At 42.1% G+C, this 24,760-nt stretch overlaps 1 protein-coding gene across 8 annotated transcripts in view; it reads right to left on the bottom strand.

Moving 5' to 3' along the window:
- The window catches only part of ZMYM2 (zinc finger MYM-type containing 2), a 90,702-nt gene extending 67,157 nt beyond the window's left edge, over nucleotides 1-23,545 (bottom strand). For 2 of the 8 annotated variants that reach the window (XM_084503522.1, XM_084503528.1), the window contains exons 1-4: nucleotides 23,421-23,545; nucleotides 22,423-22,482; nucleotides 3,798-3,919; nucleotides 1,653-2,512 (exon numbers count right to left, since the gene is read on the bottom strand). In XM_084503522.1, coding sequence (XP_084359648.1) covers nucleotides 1,653-2,502 — 850 coding nt within the window. In that variant the 5' untranslated portion in view covers nucleotides 2,503-2,512; nucleotides 3,798-3,919; nucleotides 22,423-22,482; nucleotides 23,421-23,545. Of the gene's footprint in view, nucleotides 1-1,652; nucleotides 2,513-3,797; nucleotides 3,920-22,422; nucleotides 22,483-23,404 lie in introns of all 8 variants that reach the window. The other 6 variants (XM_084503526.1, XM_084503527.1, XM_084503523.1 and 3 more) reach the window with 6 other exon arrangements.
- Nucleotides 23,546-24,760: the final 1,215 nt, after the last annotated feature.

Below are 24,760 nucleotides of genomic sequence, written 5' to 3'. Positions count from 1 at the left end.
TGTGCCAGCCCTTCCTTTCCAGTTTCCTTTTGAGCCTACTACTCTTTATAAATATTCACATACAGAGACCACAGGCATAAGAAATAAAATCCTGCATTTACACACCTTGAAATAAATCACTCCTACCCTTTCTCAGGAAAAGTACATGCTAATTTTCTTAATAAGTACTTTCCCTAAAAAAAAAAAAAAAAAAGGGGGGGGGGGGGGCAGGACACTATTTTAAGGTAACAAAAACTACAAAAACTTTAAGTTCTCATCCACAACTACTTGACCATCTGCTGTGTCATAATAATCATACCCCATGTCTGAGGAATCAACTATCAATAGTGAGAGTATTAGTTTTCAAAGATGAATTTTTAAATTACTCAGTGAGACATCCAAACTACAAAACTTTCCCAAATTTCATCTTCAAAAGTCAAATCTTGAAGTTAGTTTTAAGATGAATACAACAAAAAGAACACAATGTAACATCTGATTTAAAGGTTTAGTTTCAATACTGGCATTTCCATAGTACAACACAGAAGATATTAACACTTTTGCAAAAGTGTATTTGGTGATTTATCACCAAACTGAAGATCTATATGATTTAAATATTTCTTGAAAAGTAGGTAGGAAGTCCGTATCAGCATATTAATTCACAATTTCTTAACTTGCTAATAAGTGCCTCTTGCATCTGGATTCTAATTGTTTTAAATTTTCCTTTTAAGATGACCCTGACTAGTCTGAAGCCAGATCTTTTGCAGAAGTGGTAATTCTCCCTCCTCACTCCCACTTCTAGCCCAATGGGCCAGTGGAGTATCAGTATACAAACTTGAAAGATTTTAAGTTAAAAGCTTAAATGTGCAAGCTTAAGTTCTATAGAATAGCAATTCAAGAAAACAATTTACAACTGCCCCATGTTATTTTTTTTTTTTTTTATCAAAACCTGTTTACTCACTAAAACAAGAGACAATATACTGTAATTTACAGAGATACAGAACAAAACCAGCCAACTCATAAACATAATTAATAGTGTATAAAACAAACGCATATTACCACAGGTGACAAAATAGCAATTATGATGTGCGTATAACTTATTGGAGAAATATGAAAGACTACAAGTTGTATCCCATTTTGTTAAGCACTGTAAATACTGAGAACTGCTCAGTATGCAATGAATTATGACAGTTAACTACTTTTGACATAACATCAGACTTTCAAATTTGTTTTTTTTGCATTTCAAATTATATTCAGATGGCACAACAACAGATCAGTAAAATAAATCTTATTTAAATAATTTTGATGCATTATACTTGTTATAGAACCACACAAAAAGGTGTAGAAGTCCTATAGATACACTTACCTTTTTTGTGTGAATTAAAGGACACTGAAGTCATAAAGAAAACTTTGCTCTTTAAATATTTACATCTCAAGACATCTAAAAGCATCACTACCTGCTAAACTGGGATACTGTACCTACGCAACATATCATGTTATCAAGCATGTTTTATTCTAGAGTCACAGATAAGGTTGTCATAGGGATGAAGAGAACCAAGATCTTTCACAAGAATTAAACTAAAACTAAAGCAGATCAACTGCCAAAAAAAATAAAGAAGAAAAGATTCTATTATGTATTTTCAGATTTGAAGGAAATAATCAGAATTATAACTTACCAGGATTATGATGAGTCACAGATTCTCCATTTTGAAATACATCTCCAGCCACACTCATTCTACCAGGATTGAAAGGTCCTACACCAGTCTTGGTCTGTGAAGTTAAAGATGGGGTGTATGTTTGCATATTAACACCAAAATTACTTGACTGCAGTCCGTTAGAAACATCTCCCAAGTTGGCATTCTGCAGTGATGTTACATGTGTAATCATTAAGTTCATGTCACGCCCTTCAGTATTTTCTAAATGACCATCACTCACAGAGCTCATAGCACGTGTTTCTAATGTGGTAACATTAGCAATCTGAATTTCAGAGTCTGGTTCTGTGGTTATACCACTACCACCTATTCCTGAATTTACCTTACTTCTTGAAAAACTGGAAGCTGAGAAATCCATATCGTTGGTTCTATTTTTACACTCTGGAAGTCTTCGCTCATTAAAACTGGAAGCATTCTTCTCTTGTCCTTGATTTGTTTCAATATCTTCTTCATCATCAATAATAATAGTTTCACTTATGCTCCCCTTTTGTGAATTTAAGTCTTTTGGAGGAGGAAGCATTTTGCAATCTTCCCCTTGAAGTTCATCATTTTTGGATGATGTAAACGCAGTGTTCCTTTGTTCTGTTATCAGTGATGTAGAATTTTGAGGAGGTTGTATAGGTTCAATAAAAACTACATCATCATCATCTTCTATAGGCGAGTTTTGGAATTTACTAGGTCTAGAAACTAAAGAACTAGGTGGACCTCCAAATGTATTTCCTACATTTGCAAGGCCAGCTGCCATGGCGGTATTCCCTAGTAGACCAGGAGTATGTTCAGACAGTTCTAATCCTCCCAGAGAACTTGTGTCCATTCCAGATCTGCTGTTTGAGGAAAAACAAAACAAGACAAAACATACCCAGCTTCAGAGTAAGATATAACTTTCCAGTAACAGTTAAAAAAAAAAAAAAAAAAAACCTACAGCATTAATAGTTTCAGCTTTTACTTTGTTTTCTTCCTATATGGGATCACACAAATGAAAAAAAAAAGTTTATCTATGCTCTTCGGAGTATCTTAACTTTCTAATCCTGTACTAGCAAGAGATACTGCCATTCCTAAGATCTCGCACTAATAGCTACATGCTGTTATGTTTAACAGAAAATGCACACACACACCAGAAACTGAATTTTTGTTGGTATTTATTATAAAATCTTCATTTCTCGGTCCCTCTCCTGAGGGACTCCTTCCACCCACACATACACACAGTGATCCCGTAACACTGTTTTTGCTAGACTGCAAAAACAAAATCAAGATCTAGACAAGCAGAAAGAAAATTTAAATTCCTATTAAATTTCATTGCTATTAGAAATGTTACAAAGTTACAACATTAACAGATTTATACAATAAAAGACTGAAGCCAGATCAACACAAAACAAGCGCCTAGCCAATAAAAAGAAAAAAAAAAAAAAAAAAGCAGAAGCAAAATCATTTTGCATATTAACAACTTTGAAAATCAACTGATGTTTCCCCACCACCATACACACAGAGCTTATTACAGGCCTCAGCGTAAGGGGCAGAAAAGGAAAAGAGATATGGAACTGCTGCACACAATGAGAATAGACACATTACTGAGGGTGCACAGCAACTACTCCTTTCTAGCCACTATCAGAGGTGGCTCATCTGAGGTCCTGACTTACTACCTCAAGTTCCACTGCAGCTTTCAACAGCTTTTATCTCCTTTCTCTCTAGCAGCAAGCAATGTTTCTTCAGGCTCCCTCCCAACAGCTACTTTGCTCATGGGTTTCTGTTTGCATTTAGTGATTGTTCAGTCTGGGGAATCTCCTGTTTATAATTGTCTATTTTACCATGAGTTCAAAACTGATAAAAGGCAGCCTGGATATTTAATTTCTGTACCTGTAACTCCAAGTAAGCGTTAAAAGAATTAAGATCTCTGTAAAAAACATGTGTATACCAAAGTGATCTTGATATATATGAGAAACACAAAAATAACATGACAGAGCATGTCTGAGAGTATATACTAATGCATGATATCACTGAGCTTTTGTGAAAAGCTAGACGTAGCTTTCCATGATTTTTTTTTTTTTATAAATCCTTTATAAAAGGAAGGCATATAGAGGAAGTTGAAATATCCCACTCATCAATACTTACCCATCCAGAAATCCACTGCAATCTCTTTACCTTAATAAGTTGCTCCAAGACCTTTTATTTCCTTTCTTGTGAGGAACCTGCACTTCTTGTATCAACTTGCTGCCTTCTGCAAAAGCAGTTTTCTGAAATAGGGTTGAAACAAATATTAGATACCTCAAACAGTTTCTGCATCTCAGACCTCTTGTACTGAGCTCTGATTCATTGATGAACTCTGTTCATTAAGCTGAATTTGCAGTTTAAGTTCAAAACTGACTTTTAGCACTGTTGTTCCAAGCCAACAGAGAATGTTAGTCTAGACAAATATTGCCATGAGCAAAGCAGCAACAGGACTGTTTATTCTACATTTTCTAATCTATGGCGCTACATTTCCAGAATCTTTGGTTCGATGTTTTATAGGTACATGAAAAAAGTATGTCTCTTAAGAAACAGACAGACACAGCTCCAATTACATAATCAAACGCTGGAATTAAGAAGTCTATCTGTAAAGGAACATAAAAAGAAATAAATGGTTCAAGTAAACCAAGCTATTGACAAAATAACTGATAAGTTTCTTTGCTTTTTATGGTGTCAACTTTCCCAATGCCTGTAGCAGAATATACAACATTAAAATTCAGACATGGCAAAAGGAAAATTACAGAATGCATACTGCAAATCAATCTTACAGTGCAATACAAACCCTACATTGCTAATCATTTTCAAATTGTATATACGCACTGCAGTAGTACTGAGCACAAGTTCAGGCATCCATAGCTTATATTAACACATATGCCCATTTACAAGGGACTGAAAATGTTCATAGCTCAAGTCTGAATTTATTCCTCAAGTTTTGCAACAGTCATTAGGTTTACCAAGCTTGGCAGCATTTTTACAATGCAGTATCAACTTGTATACTGTTTGAGGACAGCCCTTAAAATCCCCAGAAAGCAAAGAGGCCTGAGGGAACCAAGCACAAAAATTCTTCTAAGCATGTACAGCGTTATTCAAGCCCTCGTGTCCATTAGCTGAAGCTGGCAAAGCAGAATCCAAACAGCAAAGCTGTGAACCAGATTAATCCTAGAAGAGTGGCAACCACCTTTTAATTCCTTCATATGTTAGCCTTACAGCCAAATGCCATTATGTAAGAGCATTTGAACTGTAATAAAGGTAACATTCAATTGCAATGAAGAGTTTTCTTACAAAAAAAAAATTATCAATGCAGTTGGCTTGTACCTCCCTGGAAATCCGTCAGTTACACTGAAGATTAATTTAATCCAATATTCTCTTTTACCTATCATTTTTTCCCTCTAGGGCTGAATAATTCAAAAGTTAGATTTCCCTACATCTAAGCTTTTGCTGAAAAGCATGTATTCAGTTCATTGACTCTTTAAGTTTCCCAGTTTTATTTCATATATTTTCTTTCTCAACAAGGAGAAAAGCCTATCAAGCATATAAAAGCTTTCAATAAAGTTTTACATATACCTGAACAGATGGGAGCGAAGAGGAAATGAGAATATGCCAAGACTACACCTCAGGTCTGACTCAAACCTTTGCTATTCCAGTAAATAGCAAAGTAAAGATGCTCAGTAAAAAGATAGATTTGCACATAATATACTGCAAAGGTAAGCCCATGTATTATAACATAGCCTGAAAGATATCTTTTTGCCTAAACATACTTGTTTTTTCCACACAGGCTCTTTAAAGGGTTTTGTGACCTGTACTATTTGGTATGACATAAAAGAAAGAAAAACTTACGAGCTTAATCGTTTGTGGACAGTAATACCTGCAGGTATTTCCTCACAAATATCATCTTTTAACTCTGCAAGACTCAGAAAAAAAATCAAAAAAAAGTTTTAAAAAACTTGGAAAGTGAGATAGCTAGTGCTCTAAAAATGCCAATACTGAGGAGAAACTCAGAGACTACACAGGCAATGTTGTGGTCAATTATTTCTAAATGAAAAATACCAAAAAAGTAATAATCTACCAGGTGAAAAGTATAGGCTTAGAATGGGAAAACAGGAAAAACTCCACACTCCGTAACTTGTTAAGCATCTCCCACTGCTACCATAGAAGCATGACTGCTAAAAACCTCTAAGATTCATTAGAGTGATGACTGCATGAACTGTTAAGACTCTATAGAGAAGGATAAAAAATAAAAACAAAAAAAAAGTAACAGAGAGCCTGGTGAGGCCTAGTCTGCAGGCAGTGTGCAGTCAATTCTGCTGTGCCATGAGCTCAAGGCTTTGTGGCAGTGCACAGGCACCACGACTATAGCTGGATGGGAACACGGGCACTACCAACACACACCAGCCCTTCCTGAGCCAGGTTTTGCATGTCCTCCTTTTAAATTAGGTTACATCACTCACATATAGAAGTGTTCGTGCTGAAATAAATTACAATCCCGTGGCTACATTCAAGACTTAATTGCTGAAGAAATAAAAGGCAAAATTTGGGCATTTCTCCAGAAAGAAGTGACAGATATGACAGCTTTTAAGCCAGCGAGCCAGGCAATGCTTCATAAGCCAAGTCTTAATTCCACAGTTGAATAATTAAATAGTTTTAAATTTATTAGAAATTGAAGAAATTTTGGAATGGGAGGAGGGTATACCTAGAAGTGATTAACTAACCAAAATCTGGAGTTTAAAAGCCTTTACTGGGTGGCTTTGATAACAGTTGGGATGCAGGTGACAGGTATGGAAGAACACAGCCATGGTTATGCAGCCCTGGATCAAAGTCAGAGCAATCAAAAGTGATCACTGAAACCACACCAAACCAACATCAAAGCACTTGAAACAGACACCCAAACCAAGACCAGCATGTGCAAGTGCTTCCATATAGAAGGCTAGAAGCCTAGAAAGGTAAAAAAGAAAGTTTTTCCTTTCTAGGCTTCTAAACTTTGTAAAGGAAAAGAGAGCACATAACTAAGAGATCTTCAACACTGAATGGATGAATAAAATCCTAGGGGTAGCGCTCTACCTGGGTACAAACACCACAGGAACAACAACAGAATGACTCATTTGCCCCCATGAAGGAATACTACTTTCTGTTAGGAAAACCACAGGATCTTAACTGAATTATTTACCTCAACAGGTGCTGTGCTAACATTTACATTCTATACCCAAAATAGAAGAAACAGCGTATTAATGCCGTAATATCAATCACTTCCACTTGACGGCACGTGTGAGATAAGAGGCACAAGAAAGACTGCAACAGCCAGACATGAAGTGAATGGAAGAATTCAAGCACTGTTGTGTAGACTATGGGAAAAGGGCAGACAAAAACCAGAAATGGAGATGCAATGCTGCCAACTGCAACCAGCTAGGAGACCAACAAAAGGAAAAACAACACGTGGTAATTCTGAGCCATGCAACATGGTCAAGATGCAATTATCTGAACAGCACATTTAAACTCCCAAGGGAATGAAGAAATAATGTTACTTCATTGCTTTTCTTCAAAAGGAAGAACAACCTAGAGTATGAGGAACCCAGTAGAAGGAAATGAAATGGAGCAGCTAGAAGAACAAAAAGCTTTTTGACAGCATGAAGGCTATTTAAGAACTCACCATATTAAGCATACAACCAATCTAAAACGACCCCCAAAGCCATAAGGACTACTATCAAAAAGTCTCTGAGATAAGAAGATGCTGTAATTGTACTAGGGGGAAGTCTCACACAATTGTCCAATTCGTTACCTTGTGCTAGGCATGGCTTAAGACAGGCCACTGAGCTATGTCAGAGCAAAGGTTTGCCTAACACACCTCTTCTTGTACAACAGTACAGTTTTCCAGAACAGAAGTACCCAAGAAACCTGAACCACAGCAGAAAACACAGAATAAGGTGTTAGCACTGATGTTCGTGAAGGAAAAGATCAGGGAAGACCACATCAAAGCTGTCTTTCTAGGGGTCAAGTCAGAGGAAAAACATCCTATCAAAGTGCTACCAGAAGAGACTTTCAGAACAAATCACTAGGGCCGCATGACATTCACTTACGACTTCCAAAGACAGTCAGGAATTTTGTATTTACGTATCTGCAAGCAATTACTTAAACAGAAGGCGATAATTACCCAGATAATTACAGATTACAATCCTATATCCATCACTAGACAGATTGATGGAAACTACGGCTGAATAAATACACTAAGGAAAAAATATAATGAAGGGGGAAAGAATTAACAGGGATTTTGTGAGAGGAAGTTAACACCTCACAGGACTACTATAGAGGTCTTCTGCAGGGTTCACATGCTCATTGACCAAGCCTAATTAAACCAGTATACAGCACTCAAGATTTCCAAAGACATTCAAACACACTTCTCACTGAAGACTGCAGTAGAAATTATCCATAATTAGATTCAAGATAGGGTCCTCACGAGGATTTGCAATTATTTGAAGAGAAAGAAGTATTATGTATCGCTTGCTGTTATCTCAATAAAGGAGTTATTAATGGGATCCCAATATAAAATAATACAGGTCAACATTCATAAATCAACCATAAGAGATGGAGACTACCACAGGGACGTTTTCCTAATCGTGCAAAATTATTCACATGATCTGAAAGCAGAAGAATATCACAGTGCTGAACGATCAGACAGTGCGATAGGCAAAATTCACTTGTGATAAAAATATGACAGTGAACAGGGAGAAAAGGGTAACAACACACACAGTGATTCCTCTGAATTGGAAGTCAAAGATCCACTCCTTCAAACCAAATCTACTCAACCACCAAAGAGGAAAAACCAAGTATGTTCAGACTTTCTAAGCAAAGAATCAACAATACAGATATCTGTATTGAGATATTTGTTGCTATAAGGAAAATGCTGGTGAACTATGGTTGGGGGTGGGAGGTGTTTTTGTTTGTTTTGTTTGTTTGTTTGTTGTTGTTGTTGTTGTTGTTGTTATTGTTTTTTAATTATGAGATTTTCAGGTCACCCCTTTTCAGAGAAATAGAAAAACAGGTGAGATGCTGAAGAGTTTATACTAAAGAAGAGTTTTCTCTTTGGAAGACACAAACAAAGGAAGATAACTCAGGAAAAAAAAAAAAGTAAAAAAAACATGGAGAAGATTGAGAGCTACACCCAGTGTCTCATAACACACAAACAAAAAGACACCCTGTGAAATAATTATGTAGATTTAATAATCTATAGTGCATGAAACATTTTTTTCTCCTCAACTGTGAGAACCGCCATCATATAATGATGGAGGCCAGAAGCACAAGCAGTTAAAATAAGGATTGGGCAAACCTGGAAATAAATACACTGGTGACCATCAAACACAGTAGTTGAAAGACAACTACAGAAGTACTTAGCCAGGCAGATACTGAAAATCAGGAGAACTCACCTGCAGAAAAACTGTGCTGTAACTGCCAAGTTTCCATCCCTAGACATTGCTGCTGTAACCAGGTTACCAAACTGTCTACTACCCTAGTACAGTAATTACTTTAACCTAGTAGAGGAGTAATTCACTATTAGATCATTATTAGATGTACAGGAGATGTCACTAGCTCTCATGGAAGTCTTAACCACTTATCCACATCTGAATTTTGACCTATGGCTGTTAGGTTGACTTCAGCTTGAATGGAGGGGAAAAAAATTAAAAAAAAAAAAAAAAAAATCAATATTTAAGCAAAATAAGGAGCTACAAGACTAATCTGAACACATCTCAATGCTCTGTGACACTGTATGGTTCTACTGATTAATTCCTCACCTTGGTGCTTGTTTGACCATAACTTCATTTGAATTCCTCAACTCAACTACTTCCTGGAGTTCATACCCTTCCTTCCAACCACAACACCACAGAAATTCATTTTTCATTACCACTTGACTTTTTGTAAGTCTAATTATCAAAACCTCAGCCTATTGTGAGGACTGACTGCATACAGCTACAAGGAAGCTATTTCACTGGCTTAGCACAATGCTGTAACTTCTTGCTGTAACTCAGGACCACTACATCCCCTACACAAACAGGTGCAACCTACACCCCATAGTACGAACCATCATCTGACCAAGTGTGTGCCAACAATCACCCCAAAACAAAGTAAAACATCCCAATTAAAAAAATCACTTCTAAGTGGCTGTTTTACTCTGCAACCAAGACAGTCTGGCCCAACTATACCCAGACAGGAAGACTGAAAGCACTAGAAGAGCAGCAATAATCCAATATACTTTAAAGGGTTGCAATTTAAACCAGCTGTAGGCTAAATCTGAATGCTGCTACTACAGACCAGTCTCAATTTATGCAGTGAATAAAAGGCAGCATGTATGGACAGCCAGCCACCTATGTGAGCAGAGTTGGGGAGGGTTGAAGGGCCCTTCTGAGTCATCGGATATAGGGCTCCGTTACCGCAGACAACCACAATAAGATCATTTCTGTGGAACAGCCCTACTATAAACATTCAGCATTTTTGTGTTTTCTCCTTACATCCTTCCTGAGGGCTATCCAGCCAACAATCCTAGCATATTAAGCAAAGACAGGCCTCATACACAGTGGCCCTGAGTTACTGTCAACTTTTACATGTTTGATCTTACCAAAAACTGTAACATTACTGAAGGTCCACAGGCTCATTTCATGATGCTACCACACTCATAACAAGACAAAAGCTGATCCAGCTAACAAAGACTTTCCTCCAGAAGTCCTTTCCAGCCACATCAGTTCCCCAAAACAAATTCTCTGCACACCACCACTAGCAGCTGTGCCAGACTGTAACAAGGTTGGTCAAGGCCACTTCAGCGGATAGGATAGGGAGAGGAAATTGAAAGCCACAACTGCATGACTCTGACAGCAAACACATCCCATACTGAGTGAAACACGCTTGCTCCGAAATGCACATGCCATTTGACGATTGAGTGAGTGAATACTAAATTAAAACATGTGTATCTACTGATAGCAATCACTAGGGTACTGGAAATTTGTAAGCAAGCCTAACATACTACGCCGAGGCCACAATGACAACTGTTTAATTAGTCAACCAGCTTCACACACAAATCAGGCTACTGAGTTCAACATACTTGCGTACTTTGAGCTAAACTAAAGTGCAAATATACCTAACACCAAAGCAAAACAAGGTCTTTCTTAAAATATTATTCAAGTTGGTTATAAAGATTAACCAAGAGTCCGAACAACATTTTACAGTAACCCATCAATGCGTTCATGTTGCTGTTTCTCGACCACAGGTAAGAATTTTCAGGGACAGGATACTCAGTTTTGACAGATTGTATTTACAAGCCCTACAGTCCAAGTATCATCATTACAAAAGCCTAAGATCTCATTTCTTCAGCCTAAAGATGGTATTTCAGATGAATTTATTTTCCAGTGGGTTTAGAGCTGCCTGAAGTTCCATTTTTTCTTACAAATCTGAAAATTTGAGGGAAACTTACTGAAATTCATTATATAACATCCACAATGTGTTTGTTACACGTTTCAAGAAATTGAGGAGAAAAGCATATGCATGCGGAGACCTGCATTCCAGCAGAGACAGCAACTAAAAACAGTAAGATGGCAAGAGTTATGCAGTGAAAGAAACATTTTGAAGCAGCTGAATCAGTAAGTTGTTTTTCTTCAGAGGAGAAAGTATTTAAACACAAACTAAAGCTTACTGAGAAGTGACAGGTAGGGACATGCAAACTTCAGTACCTTCTGAATATCTTAACTGTACTGCAGCCATCAACGTCAAGTGTGAATGCTGATATCTGGTTTCCATCTGACACTTCCAGGAACATCTGAATACCTTTATTTAACACAGCCTCTTCCCTTGGTCTTACTAATCAACCAGTGCTGAGAATTGCTCCCTCATATGGATGAACAGCATCAAAATTCTGGATCAATCTCAAACTTGATCCTATTTAACATCAATCTTGAATGGAAGAGTATCCACACCAAGCACCTCGCATTTTCAAGATTACTCACAGGGGAATAAGCAGCACTTGGCATAGCTATTCATGGCAAATCAAAATCATACTGTTGACAGTGTAGAAGTTTTAGGACAGCCATACTGACACGTATCCCACACACACTCGATGTATTTCATACCTGTTTAATCCTGAAAAGGTGCTAATCAGCAAGAACCCAGTACTGCTTCTAGCCTTAAAAGCCATGATGTGCAATGTGGCAGACAATAAATTCTCTCTCTCTACTAAAGCAGCAACATGCTACTTGGGGATATATGTTGTTATAAATGGAATAGAAAGGTGAAACAAGACAACCCAAGGACCCACAAAAGGAGGTATATCTAAATGCTTATCTATTACTTACATCCAAATACGTATCTCTTTCCAAGAAAGTCAGTAACACTAGACCACAGCAGCAGACTTCAAAGATGACCTAAGTCAAAGGGAACGTTACAGTAACAGAAGAGAAACACTAAAGATATGAAAATAGCAAAAGGACAAGCACAGCGCACACACAAAAGAGTAGAAGTGTACCATGTCAATTGACATAAATTAATTTTAAAAGTACACATAATCTAGTTGGGTAAAATACATACTCAATGTCTAGATCAGAAACAGACCTGAGATTAATAAAATTATTTAGATGCCTAGACTAGGACATGGCATATAGGCTACTGATTACTAAGGATGAGTGGGTCACAGCACTCATTTCAAAACCAAGCCTCACACTTGCTCCACAGGTACCAATAAAGATGATTAATCCAGATTTTAAATCTGCCATGTCCCTGTATTTTACTAGCATTCAAAAAAATAAATTGAGTTTGTAACACACAAAGTGTATAATTAATTATTACAGGTTTGAGGAAGCAGAGTGGGAAGTACTTGGGTAACATTATGTTATATTCGGTTAACAGAGACATTACAGCAAATGCTACAGATTTAAATGTAATATAGATACTAATGAGAAAAGGCTCCAAGTAATAATCTATTTCAATATATTTCATACGAAGTATAGTCTCCTTCCAGCCTCCTCTTCTCTAGGGTGAATAAACCAAGTGATTTCAGACATTCCTCATACATCTTGTCCTCCAGACCCTTCATCATCTTCGTAGCCCTCCTTTGGGCGCTCTCTAGTAGTTTTCTGTCCTTCTTACACTGTGGTGCCCAAAATCGCACATAGTACTTGAGGTGAGGCTCAAGTAGAGACTGCTCTCCAGCCTCTCATCCCCCAGTCTGTATATATAGCTAGGGCTGCTCCTTCCTAGGTGCAGAGTCTGGCTCTTGCTCCTGTTTAAACTTCATATTGTTGGTGATTGCCCAGCCCTCTAATTTGTTGAGATCTCTCTGCAAGGCCTCTCTACCCCTGAGGGAATCAACAGCTCCTCCCAGTTTAGTGTTGTCCACAAACTTGCTAAGTATGCACTTGAGTCCCGCATCCAAGTCATTCATAGAAACACTGAAGTTGGCCAAGTTCGTAACATTAAAAAGAATTGGGGGTACAATCAGTCATGTATAAACCACTGAAATCTGAAAAAACAACAAGGGATGGGAAACAGGAAAAGAAATCTCAGCTGTGGAAGGGTGAGATCTAGTAGATTACTGTATCCTGTAGAACTACGCATTCAGAAACAGACCGATTTAATAGAGCAATGTTAATTCTCATAACAAGTTAACCTTCCCTGTATTTTTTTTTTTAATTTAGTACATTTAAGATGATTTTAATAAGTTTTTAAACCATGCTTCACACATTTACGTTATCGATTTTTATCTTAACAGCATCATTTTTTGTTATAAAAAAAATAAATGTCCAATATAACTTACAATAAAGCACCGCTTATCAGTTGAGAGCATTTTTTGTCTCTAAATGATATCAGACTTCGCTTAAACGCTTCAAGTTTAATAGAATTATAGAACAGCAGATTTCAAAAGGAGATGATGGATATCACCTTTGCACATTCACTCCAGCTCAGAAGGGTGTCAAATTAGAAACAAGACCCACATCTGAAGTTAAGTTGGGTTTTTAGGGTTATATACAACATAGTCCGGAGTATCTACAGAGATTTTTCAAGCCGTTTGGAGACCCTCTTCTAGTGCTGTCATCTTAGCTATTCACAATTTTCTGGTTGCAGCCTGTACCCATTACTGGCCATCCTACCAGCGCGTATCTAGCTTCATCTTTACACTTTGCCACTAAATAGCTGCAGACAGTTACATGTCCCTCTAGCCTTCTCTTCTTATGGCTCAATACACCCCATCCCTCTTGGCCCCTGTTTGTTACGTGCTCCAACTCTAAGCATCCTGGTGGCCCTCCATTGGACTCATCCCAATCTATCACCACCTTTTATTATACTATGTTCAACCCCAAACTTGAATGAACACTCTAGATGTCATCTCAAGTATCAAACCGTGTGGAACAATCACGATCCTCAACCTGCTGGCTATAGCCTTGCTTCATTCAGCCCAATATGCTGTTTGCGTTCATCCCTGCCAGAGCACGTTACTCGTGTTCAACTTAGTGTCCATCACGACTCCCAGCTTCTTCTCTGCAAGCTGCTTCCTCTTAGGTTTTTTTTTTTTCCCTTTTTATAATTATTTAAAAACTAGCATGCAATCTACACTTACATATGTATTGCCCATGATACAAATAACTCTGGACGGATAACTGATAAACATCATATCTAATGGCATGCCCAGTTTCTCAGAGCCTGGGCTCACAAATATTTTTTACTACAGCTTTTAAAATTCATTTTTATTTTTGTATGTGCTCAGGATGAAAAAGTGCCATTCAATATAGCTTATAAATGAACAAGAAGTTTACAGATAACCTATTTTCCTCCTGTCTTTAGCAAAAAGATCAACTAGGAGTCTTGAACAGATTTTTTTTCATCTGAGAAATACCCAAGTTCAACTAATAACCTACTGCTTTTTGGCTGGGTATGGACAAGCCTCTTCAACACATTACCTTCAATGATTAGCATTCAACATATCTAAGCAATTCAGAAAAAGGAAAAATTGAAATTGAGGTTATATGAATGCTACACTAAATATAGCAAAAGAAACCCACTATGGACAAAGCGCCAATTAAGCCAGTGTTACAAAAGAAAGAAAATCTTAACATTATGCAAGATTAAAAAAGAAACATGAGGAAAAAAGTAGTTCAAGTTTGATGCAGAGGTAAGGTTGATTGGAAATGGGATCCAAGGCAAGAATGGATATGGTGAGCATGGCTAGCATGGTAAGTTTTTCACAGCTGCACTCCCTGACTGCTTGTAAATTACATTATGCAGTCAAGACTCCAGTATATTGGGCACAAAAATTCAACTGGTTTTAAGAAGTTGAATGTAGCCTTATTTTTAACAACAACAAAATGCATACTATATTTGCCATGGTTGCTGTTCCACAACAAAGAAACATATCCAGAACAGGACAAGAAACGCATCCAGATTAGGACAGGACTGCCGTGATCTTGGCTTCCAACTCCTCTCTCCCACTTTCTCCCCTTCTTGCTCTTGTACTAGGTAATCACAGGTCCCAGCAGTCAGTCACTCACGGGGACTAAAGCGATAGAAAGCTGGAAAACTCGAAGCAGAACAAAACCCAACAACTGCACAGCTCCCCTTAGGAAGAAACTTCACTGTGAGTATTCATGGAGCTGAACTGATTCCCCAGAAGAGACAGAAAAGGCCGCTGTTGGTAAAACTGAAGAGGACAACAGCCCTAAATTTGGGTGGCTCACACAGTCATGCAAACAAACAATATATGTTTATTTGAATGAACCCAATTCAAAATAATAAAATACTGGTTCTAAACCAGTATTTTGTCTTTTGAGTCCAAACCTGTAACTTGAATAAAGACCTGTATAAAGTATATTCAAAGTCTCATAAAAAAAAAAAAAAAAAAAAAAAAAAGCTTTGCTAATGGAGAGCTTTACAAGTCCTCTTTAAACTTTTGCCTAAACAGGTTAAAGCAGTGCCTCAATCAGTTATTCCTACTCTCCGTTATCCTAGATGCTGACAGGCTACCTACCCACTGTTCCCCGAGTTTGTGTTGCTTAGCCAATAACCAGCCCTCAGGAATGGGGGCTTTAACACAGATGGCAGGAAAAGCACCCAATTATCTCATATGCTCTTGGGTGCAGAGTCTGGCTCAGACCAGGATTAAGACACACCCTAACCTATCTTCTCCTAATTGAGAGAAAGACTACATTTCTAAAATCTGTTAATACAAAGCGTATCTTCCACTCCTCCCTAAGTCATTCTTGTAGGTCTTCTCTGACCTCTCAATTTCTTTTTAATTATTAAAAAATGCTGGACTTCATTCAGATCATAGTTGCAGTCCTACACACAATATTAGGCAGACCATCTCAGTGTTTCTATTTGTTAATTCTTTGGATAGAAGTGTACATAGTGCTAGCCAAACACAGTGGCAATGGCAGTAATTTCAAAATATATCCAACATTTGCATCTGATAAATTAAAAAAAAATAAAAATCAAAAAACACCTTTGTTGTACTCTCCATTTTCTGTCATTTCCAAATAGCATTTTGCCTTTTTTGTATGTATTGCAGGGAACCTCTTACCTGGACTTTCTAGATAACATTTGGCTTCTTTAATGAAGAACTATCTACCAGAATAAAATGTTACCTTCTGTATTAAATAAATAAATAAATGGAACTAACCACCGTGAACACAGATATATCGGCTAATAATTCAGGAGATGTCTGATAAATTCTTCCAGCTTAGTAGCGGTTCATGAACATATACAGGCTGACATACTAGTCATTAATTCTTGGTGAAATAAAATTGTGCCGTGGTTTCAGGTATCACAGAACACTAGGTCTTCCTTCCCTAGCTACAAAAGAAAAGGAAAGAAAAAAGACACTGATACCACACCCATATATTACAGCTCATATCACGGGTTCCTAGGAGCCAAAGTTACAGACCCCGTTATGCCAGCCACTGTACAAACACAGAATAGGAATGTCTGTTCAAAGAGCAAACAACCTAAACATAAGGGACAACAGATGGAGAGAGACAAAAAAGAGAATCCAAGGAAAGAGCACCACCATAAACAACGGTTTGAATTAGCTCTTGTTCCAAGGATGGAGCGTTTGGGTCCCAGGGTAATGGGAAAGGTGCTGGCTTGTTTTTTTTAGTAGGCTTTGTTTGTTTAAGTTTGCTTCCTCTGCATTACTAGATTGCACCTGCTTTAAATGATGCACACAGGGAACCTCCCTGAGCACGAGGAGCATCACAGGAGAATGGACAAAGATGTTCAACTGCCCCTGGTGTCACTGTCTGGAAAGCCCTTAAAAAATCTCTTTAACAGAAAATATACATATAATACTGGTAATACCTTTCACAGCTAACCCCCAACTTTAAATTAAAGGCTGGTAACCTGTTACTTTTACATCCATAAACTGTAAGATGCAAAGATCCGACAGTCAAAGCCAAGGACTATGGAATCACTCTTGAGGATTCTGAATCCAGATCGACAGATCGGGATCATTTTTACTCAAACTGTAAGAAAAAATGTTACTGTAAGATACAGGAGATCAAAAACGAGGTATGAGAGGTATGTGTTAATGGATCACATAACTAAATAAGTAACAACCATTTACGTGTTTATTAGCAATTAAGATAGAGCATATTATCTGTTGGAAGAACAGTGTGCTCTGGGTCTAAAACAATAGCTAGATCACGGGCTTAAACCAGAGGTCCCGTGACAACACAGCCCACAAGTGACAGACAGCCCGGAGAGCTTTCCTTCTGGGGAGGAAGGATTGCCTTTGCGATAGCAGCCCGAGCTAAAGGTCAAACATCCACAAAGGGATGTCAGCGGCACACACCACGATACCGCGGGTAGGAAAAGCAGCAAGTCTGGAAGAGAGAGATTGGAAAACCCTCCACAGAGAGATGACAGCTGACTTCGTGAATGAGATTAGCGAGATAACTTTTAGAGGAATTGGGTGTTGTACTAGGGGCAAACACCGAACCAGAGAGGTCTTACAGAGATGCAAAGAAAAGGAACTCAGAAAGATCTTCACTGAGTCTAAATTTTATTTTATGTTTTGGGGGGTGGGCGTACTTGCTTCATGAGTGGACTTTTGTCTAGAGCAAAAGTCCAAAAACAAAACAGGTCCACGTTTCTAGTGACCGAGGCCCAATGGTGTTAAATCAGAAAATCTTGTGTATATTGCTATTCTATGGGTTATACCCAATTTGACTTTCTTCTTCCAATGCTATAACAACAAAAGAAATAAGGAAACTATATAGAAAGCTGAATGAGCTCTTCCATAACGCCACTGTCCTCTCTCCAGTAGAGGACAATGACCTACTATATTGCCACCCCCCAAGAGTTAGATTGGTAAGCTACAGTGCAAATATCTGATCAGTTATCATCAAGTAATCATCAATATCTAATTAGTTCTCCAATTAATTAACAGCTCATGTAAACAAGTGAATATCAGTATTTTACACCCTTTTCCAAAAAGGTGGAATTAAGATGACTTCCTGCTCAGCACTTGTCAGTAAGCGTTAAAGCTAACAGTTCAGGGCTGTGTTTCGATAGCTTTGTACAGTATGAGGTACACAAATTTAGGCATTATGGATTTTAGGTGCAACAATAACACAAACAAAAGAATTCTGATAACTCTTCTAGGAGTTAAAAGATAGAGTTTATGAACCTTAACACGGTTAACTACAGACTGCCTAATTCATTTATTTATTTTAGGTAAAGCATTAACATTTTATGTGTTAAGTATTCCAGAGATCCAGAACTATCCATTCTGCCCAACAGCAATGCATGCTTATGTAATCTCATCTCAGAAAAAGCTTAAAATCCACAATCCTCTTGTGTTACTGATGCTCAGTGTGGTTGCGGAGAGCACCAGTAATGTCCAAGTGCATTTCAAGACTCTACTCCATCTACTCTATTCAAAGAGTTGAGCACTTGCCTCTGAGCCCCCTGCCCCAGGGCTGATCCCAACACCCCCATCAGATTATGCTCCCGTGGCCAACAGCAGCAGTGGAAAATGAAGTTATGGTGAAAGGTTGCTCCGAAAAGCTTGGAGGAAGATGGAGTGCTCATGCATTAGCAGACACACAGAAAGCATTAACGCCCTTCAGACAGTAATTGCAAAAACACGCTGGTGGCAACCATGTCACCAGAGGCTCCCGTTTGACCACAACATTGAATAATCTCTGTTCATTTTGAGTTCATTGTCTGTATCATAACCACTGACTGAAATAACAACTGTTTTCTTACTCTAGTGTGCTATCAGAACAAAACTTGAATCACTGACGTGCCCAATTCATGAAATACTTCAGGGGAAGACTCCTTGAATGGACAGGAACGGGTTATGACCTAACCCATCCATAAAGGACAGGCACCAACCCCTACACAACTGCTGATGTTCTCATCCAGACAGATGTGCAATCTTATTTTGTGTGCGTATCAATCGTACCAGAGTCCAGTGGCATAGAATTACACAGAACAATTATGGCTTTTGTCTTAAAATTGATGATTTCTGGAAACTTAGGAAAGACAGAAGTCTTAAACTGCCAAAACAACGTAAGCACAAATACGTGGAGTTTCAAGCCAAGCAGCCCACATGTTTAGTTAACTTAAGGGGACACGCCAGGGAACTGCATTTCAGAAGTCTCACACTTCTCTCTTCTATCCAAAAATTTTCTCACAAGTACCAAACACTGACAAGGTCACTAATCCTGCTCCAAAATGAAGAACTTTAATACTAGCAACTAAATTGAGTAGATCGTTTTACCAGGGTCTGCAGTAATACGACAAAGGGTAATGGTTTTAACCTAAAGCAGGTTAGATTAGACACAAGGAAGAAATTCTTCACTATGAGGGTGAAACCTCACCCAAACCATCCTGTGATTCACATATCAAGCTAACGCCTACTGCCAGCCATATCCTCCAGCAGCATGTAGGGTAAGCTGCAAGTATGGAAGAAAAGTTTCTTCTGAACTCTACCCTCTCAGAAACCCAGTTATTTTCCTGAAGCACTCACCCTGTAAGATTAAATCATAGAAACAAAGTTCAAAGAAGTTGAAAAAAGCGCTTCTAACTGCAGAGATAAACCCCACAGTTTCAGCAGACAACAAAATTCCTATTGCATACAGGGTTTTAACAACCTCATGAGACAATCATTCGTTATCTTCAACTTCTCAGAAGGGATAGCTTACTTCTCAAGTTCCCAAACTTTCAATCTCAATCTCTTTCTACAGATAGGTAGAGTTTATTATTATTTGTGATGTACATGCCTCCTAGAGTAACAAAGCAGTTCTCCATGAACAATGGATTTTCCATCAGTAATAATACTTTATATAAATTATTCACAGAACTCCTCATTCTGCTTTTGTTGCTGAGTGTACTGATTCGTTGTGAACTCCAATATACACAGACAGAACTTCAGTAATACCTTATTTACTCCTTGAAACCAAAATGAAAGCTCCTGTAACAGTTCAGGGCTGTTCATGGTGCTGCTGGACAAAAACACAAAGAAAGCCAGCAAAAGTCTCTGAGTTTGTATCAGTTTTGGTCCCACATCCCTCTGCATACTTGAACGAGCTCCACAGAAGACAGTACACTTGCTTTCATTTTTTCACTAGCATTTGTACATTCTTGCCAATGCAAATCCCTCTTAGCATATTATTTCAGAGTAAGCAAGAGTGGAATGGAATCATATTTAGGGTCAAAGAGGGTCAGTAACAATCCACAGCAAATTTAGTAGATACTCTAATTAAGACAATCTTTTATTAAATTCAAAAAATAAGTGATTTGTTCTACCTATGTGTCATCATCACCTTCATTTCACAAATTATGGCCGAGGAGCCTGGAGTGCTCATGCAGCAGCAGGCAGGGAACAGACTCCCATCACACAACAGCCTGGCCTATCCATGCCATGGGACACACTGCTTTCCTCCAGCCACCTAACAGAGAGAATGCTGTACCATCACCACCACAGTTGGTGGAGAACAATGTGCCATCTAGTAGGATGCTTTCGTGCAAGACGTTTGTGTAATTCACAAGCCAGATGGCAACTACTCATTGAGTTTTGCTGAATCTTCGCTATACAGCTGTTCTTGGCAGTGTTCTCATCTTTTCATAGGCAGCCACACAAAGCTGCAATATTTTTTTCATACCAGCTCCAGCACAAACCTTTTCCGCTCCCTTCCAACACAACAGTCTCCCTCCTTCCAAAGCATTACTTGCCTGGATCAATCTTAGAAGTTACTTTTTTAACATGAAGAAACATCATAAAAAGCAGAACAGCTGTTAGACTGAACTGTATAATGGATCAGAAGTAAAATTAGATGGTAGCCTTCCTCCCAAGGCATGGTGAAAATAAAAGAGCTACAATTAAAATTATACATTAGTAAGTCAAGGTTTAGAACAGACCACTTTATTAATGATAACAAACCATACAAACTCCTAAGAGTCTTTCACAAAGTTGTTAGTTTTAGAAGCTCAGAATGAATTCAGATCTCATGTGTTCCTCTTTAGCAGTGGCATTTCTGCAGAGAACCATGTATTCCTTCCACATGTAAGCCATCAAAAGTACCGAAGTGGCAACCTATGTAAATCTGGGCAATCTACTACCTAGAATGGTAAGGGGAAAATAACAAGAAGACTTCAAGATACAAGCGGTGGAGAGGACCTGAATTCCTCCTGTGCCCAACTCAAGAACCTAGAGCACAAGACACACGCTCCCTTTTTGTTTTGTTCTCTGTGCTGCACGTTATCAACCAGACCTCCCAAGGCAAGGCTACGCTTTTTGCAGTGGCCTCTAGCGGCGAGAGCCTGCAGACAACAGTCGCATCCAAACTCATGAGCTCCTAAAACGTGCATCCGTACACGCCAGGTTACTTTCTCCTTCACTGTGCTACTTTGCAATTTCAGAATCACCGTTTTCCACGGTATACAGTAAAAAATGATATTAAAAGCATATAAACTAGAGTCAAATTACACCGATCTTACACAGAAGGTTTGGTAACGAGCCTCCCCTTAGGTGGCCTATCACTCAGCAGAGAACACAGTCTGCTTTGAAAATCCCAGAGATACAGCACTGAAACTGGTCATTATTAAGAAGCTGAGGGTTTTTTCCCTAGTGACCTTTAGATTTTTGGGGAAGGAGCAAAGCAGATGGTTCAGGAGCACTGCCAAGGCACACAAAACACCAAAAGCACCCAACGAAATCACCCAAGCAAATCCAGAGGCGCTAAGACCCAACCTGACCGCACAAAGACCAGACACCGGCGCACGCTCCGCAAACTGCTGGCTTATCTCAAAACCTCCCGTACCTCTCCTTATCTTCGAGACGCGCAGCACGCGGGCTTGGAGGAAGAGGAAGCAAATAAAGATGGCCAAAGGCGCCTCGTTACGGATTCCCATTCTCGCTTTGAGACTCTAGAGGGCACCCGAAATATGCCCTCCCCCTCCCTCCGGAGCCGGGTAAGGCGAGCGGCGGCGGCAGCCCGTCGTCTGCTTGCCGGAGTTGGTATTGCAGGAGCGATGTCTGCAGCAGCAGCAGCGCCCACCCCGAGGAGGAGCCGCCTCACAGCCATTACCGGGGCTTCGCCCCAGGGCAGCAGCTGCTGGACCCAGGAATTTCCCCACCCCAGCCCCTTCCTTTTTACCCCCGGAGGAGAAGGAAGGAAGGAAGGAGGAAGGAAGGAAGGAAGGAAGGAAGGGGGGGTCAAGCCCTCGGTGAGCAGGTCTAGCCGACAGATACATAAATAGCACTCACAATGGAGCTCCCTCTCCTCCTCGCTCTCTTTGCCAAGGCTGCACCAAACCGGGCTGGAGCCTAAGGGAAAGACACGGGGTTAACACGGGGCACCGAGCAGCGCCCCCAGGCAGCGTCTCCTCAGCCCGAGCAGGGCAGCAGGTTATCTCCCGCATCCCTTTCGACCCCAAACCCAACACACCGAGACACAGAGGGGACAGGAGGAGGGGGGGGGACCCTTCCTACACCCCCCCCCCCCCCGAGAGCCGGGCCCCACCCGGGGCTCAGCAGCGGCGGGGGCTCCCCGGGGCGAGCGTGGGGACGAGGAATCAGCCCCCAGGAGCCGATAACTCGGCCGAGGCGGCCCCGAAGCGGCCCCCCGAGGTGTGTGTGGGGTGGTCCGGGAACGGGGGGGGTCCTACAACCCCACGGGGGTTTGCTCCCGGTGCGGGCTCTGCCCCCCTGCAGTCGGCCGGCAGCACCGCCGCCTCCTGTCCGCCATTAGAGGGACCCAGCCGAACAATACGGGAGGAGCCGCGCCGGGCACGGGGGAGGGAGGCACCCGGGGGGGCTGGGGGGGAAGGAAATTTGGGGAGGGGGCTGCAGCGGTGGCGGTGAGGGAGGGAGGGGGGCACGGCAAGGCAGCGGGGCACACAACAGCCGGCGGCCACCGGGGGGAGGGAGTTAAAATAGGAGGCGCTAACCCAGACCCGGCCCTTCCCCCAAATACCCCCAAACCCCCCCCCCGACCCCACAGCGCTGCCCCCGGGCTCCCCCCGCCGCCCACCCCCGGGCTGGACCCGCGGGGCTCCCCCCCCTCCTCCCACCGCCGCCGCCGCCGCCACCACCCCGGGAGCGGTGGCACCGACGACGCCACCGCGGGGCACTTGGCCCGGGGAAGCTGCGAGGCACGGCGGCGGCGGAGCCCCCCCCACCCCCCCAGCCCTCACCCAGCCCCCCGGGGCTCAGCGGGCACCCCAAAACCCACAGCACCCCCCCACACCTCAACCCGCACGCACTCTGCGCTACTCCTCCGGCGTCTCAACTCTAACTCGGTCCAGTCCCGGGCTCAGCGCAGCTGCTAACGGAGGGGAGGAGGAACCGGGCCGAGCCCGCCTCTTCCAGCCCGGCATTGGCTCGCCCCGAGGGCGGGCGCTGGCGCTGGGAGAGCGGAGTGGGCGGCGGGGCCGCCCGTCAGGGCTGCCCGCAGCCGGTTGCCCCCGCGGGCTGCCAATCTTTGCCGCTGGCCGTGCCTCGAGTGCTTCCCACTCCGCTCCATCAGGCTTCAGGAGCCCGACTCGGTGCCCACCGGCCGGGCTGAGCCGCCTCCCCTTCCCCCTCCTTATCGCCCTTCCCCGCCGCCGTCTGACAGCGGCAACTCGCACAAGTTGGCCGCCCCTTCCCACACCCGTCCCCGCCTTGCGCCCGCTCCCTGCGGGCTCCACAGCCCCCGGGCACGGGCTCAGCTCCCCCGTGAAAAGGGGGGGATTTTGGGGGGCTGGCGGGGCTCGCCTCCAGCCTTCCCCAACCCATCCCCAAGGAGATACCGCCCCCCGGTGGTGCTGCGAGCCCGGGGCCACCTCCATGAGTGGAGGAGGGACGGAGGGTGGATAATGGAAGCTGCTCCCCTAGGGGACAGCCAGGTTGCGCCCGAAGCCCCGGGGAAGGAGCCTGCCCCCGGGCAGCCGCAGCCCTTGCGCCGCCGAGCAGCGCCGCCCCGGCTGCGGGCACCCTCCTGCCCCATGGGGGAGGGAGCCGTGTCAGCAGCCGACATGGCTCCTGGAGGAGCTGCTGCTGGTAGTGGTGGTGGTGGTGGTGGTGGTGGTGGTGGTGGTAGCAGTGGTGGCGTCCTCCATTTTGTCGGCAGCCGCTGCGGGGAGCTGGGGACCAATTCAAACCAAGGGGAGGCGCAGCGGGGCGTCCATTTGAGGCGCCCCTGCACGGCTCCCGGAGGGAAGGGGAGCCCGGGGGCCCCCCTCCGTGGGGTGGGGAGGAGAGCTCCGGGGCTAGCGACGGCAGCCGGGCGCCCGGAGCCAAGCCGCCCGCCCGCCCTCTGCCAAAATGGAGGCTGCGCACTTCCCCTGCGCGCCGCCGTGCCCCCTCTCCGGCCATGGCACCCACGCCCGCTTGGTCGAGGACCTGGCGAGCCGGCCCCGCTCTGCCCCATCCCTTCGTCCTCCCCTTGCCCAGAAGAAGGAGGAAGAAGGAGCGAGCACCCGCCCTCGTCCTCGCCAGCCCGGATCGATGGGCGGCGCGGTGTTGTCCCCTGGAGAGAGCCTCCTGCGGGGCTATGGGGACGGGTTCAACCTGCCGGCGCCATTTCCATGGCGGAGCCGCGGCCTCCCGCGGGGCCGGCCCG

Source organism: Aythya ferina (genome assembly GCF_964211825.1).
Source record: "Aythya ferina genome assembly, chromosome: 1".
In the NCBI taxonomy this organism is placed as follows: domain Eukaryota; kingdom Metazoa; phylum Chordata; class Aves; order Anseriformes; family Anatidae; genus Aythya; species Aythya ferina.
Note: the sequence above shows the minus strand (reverse complement) of the source record. Positions and strands in the feature narration are given on the sequence as shown.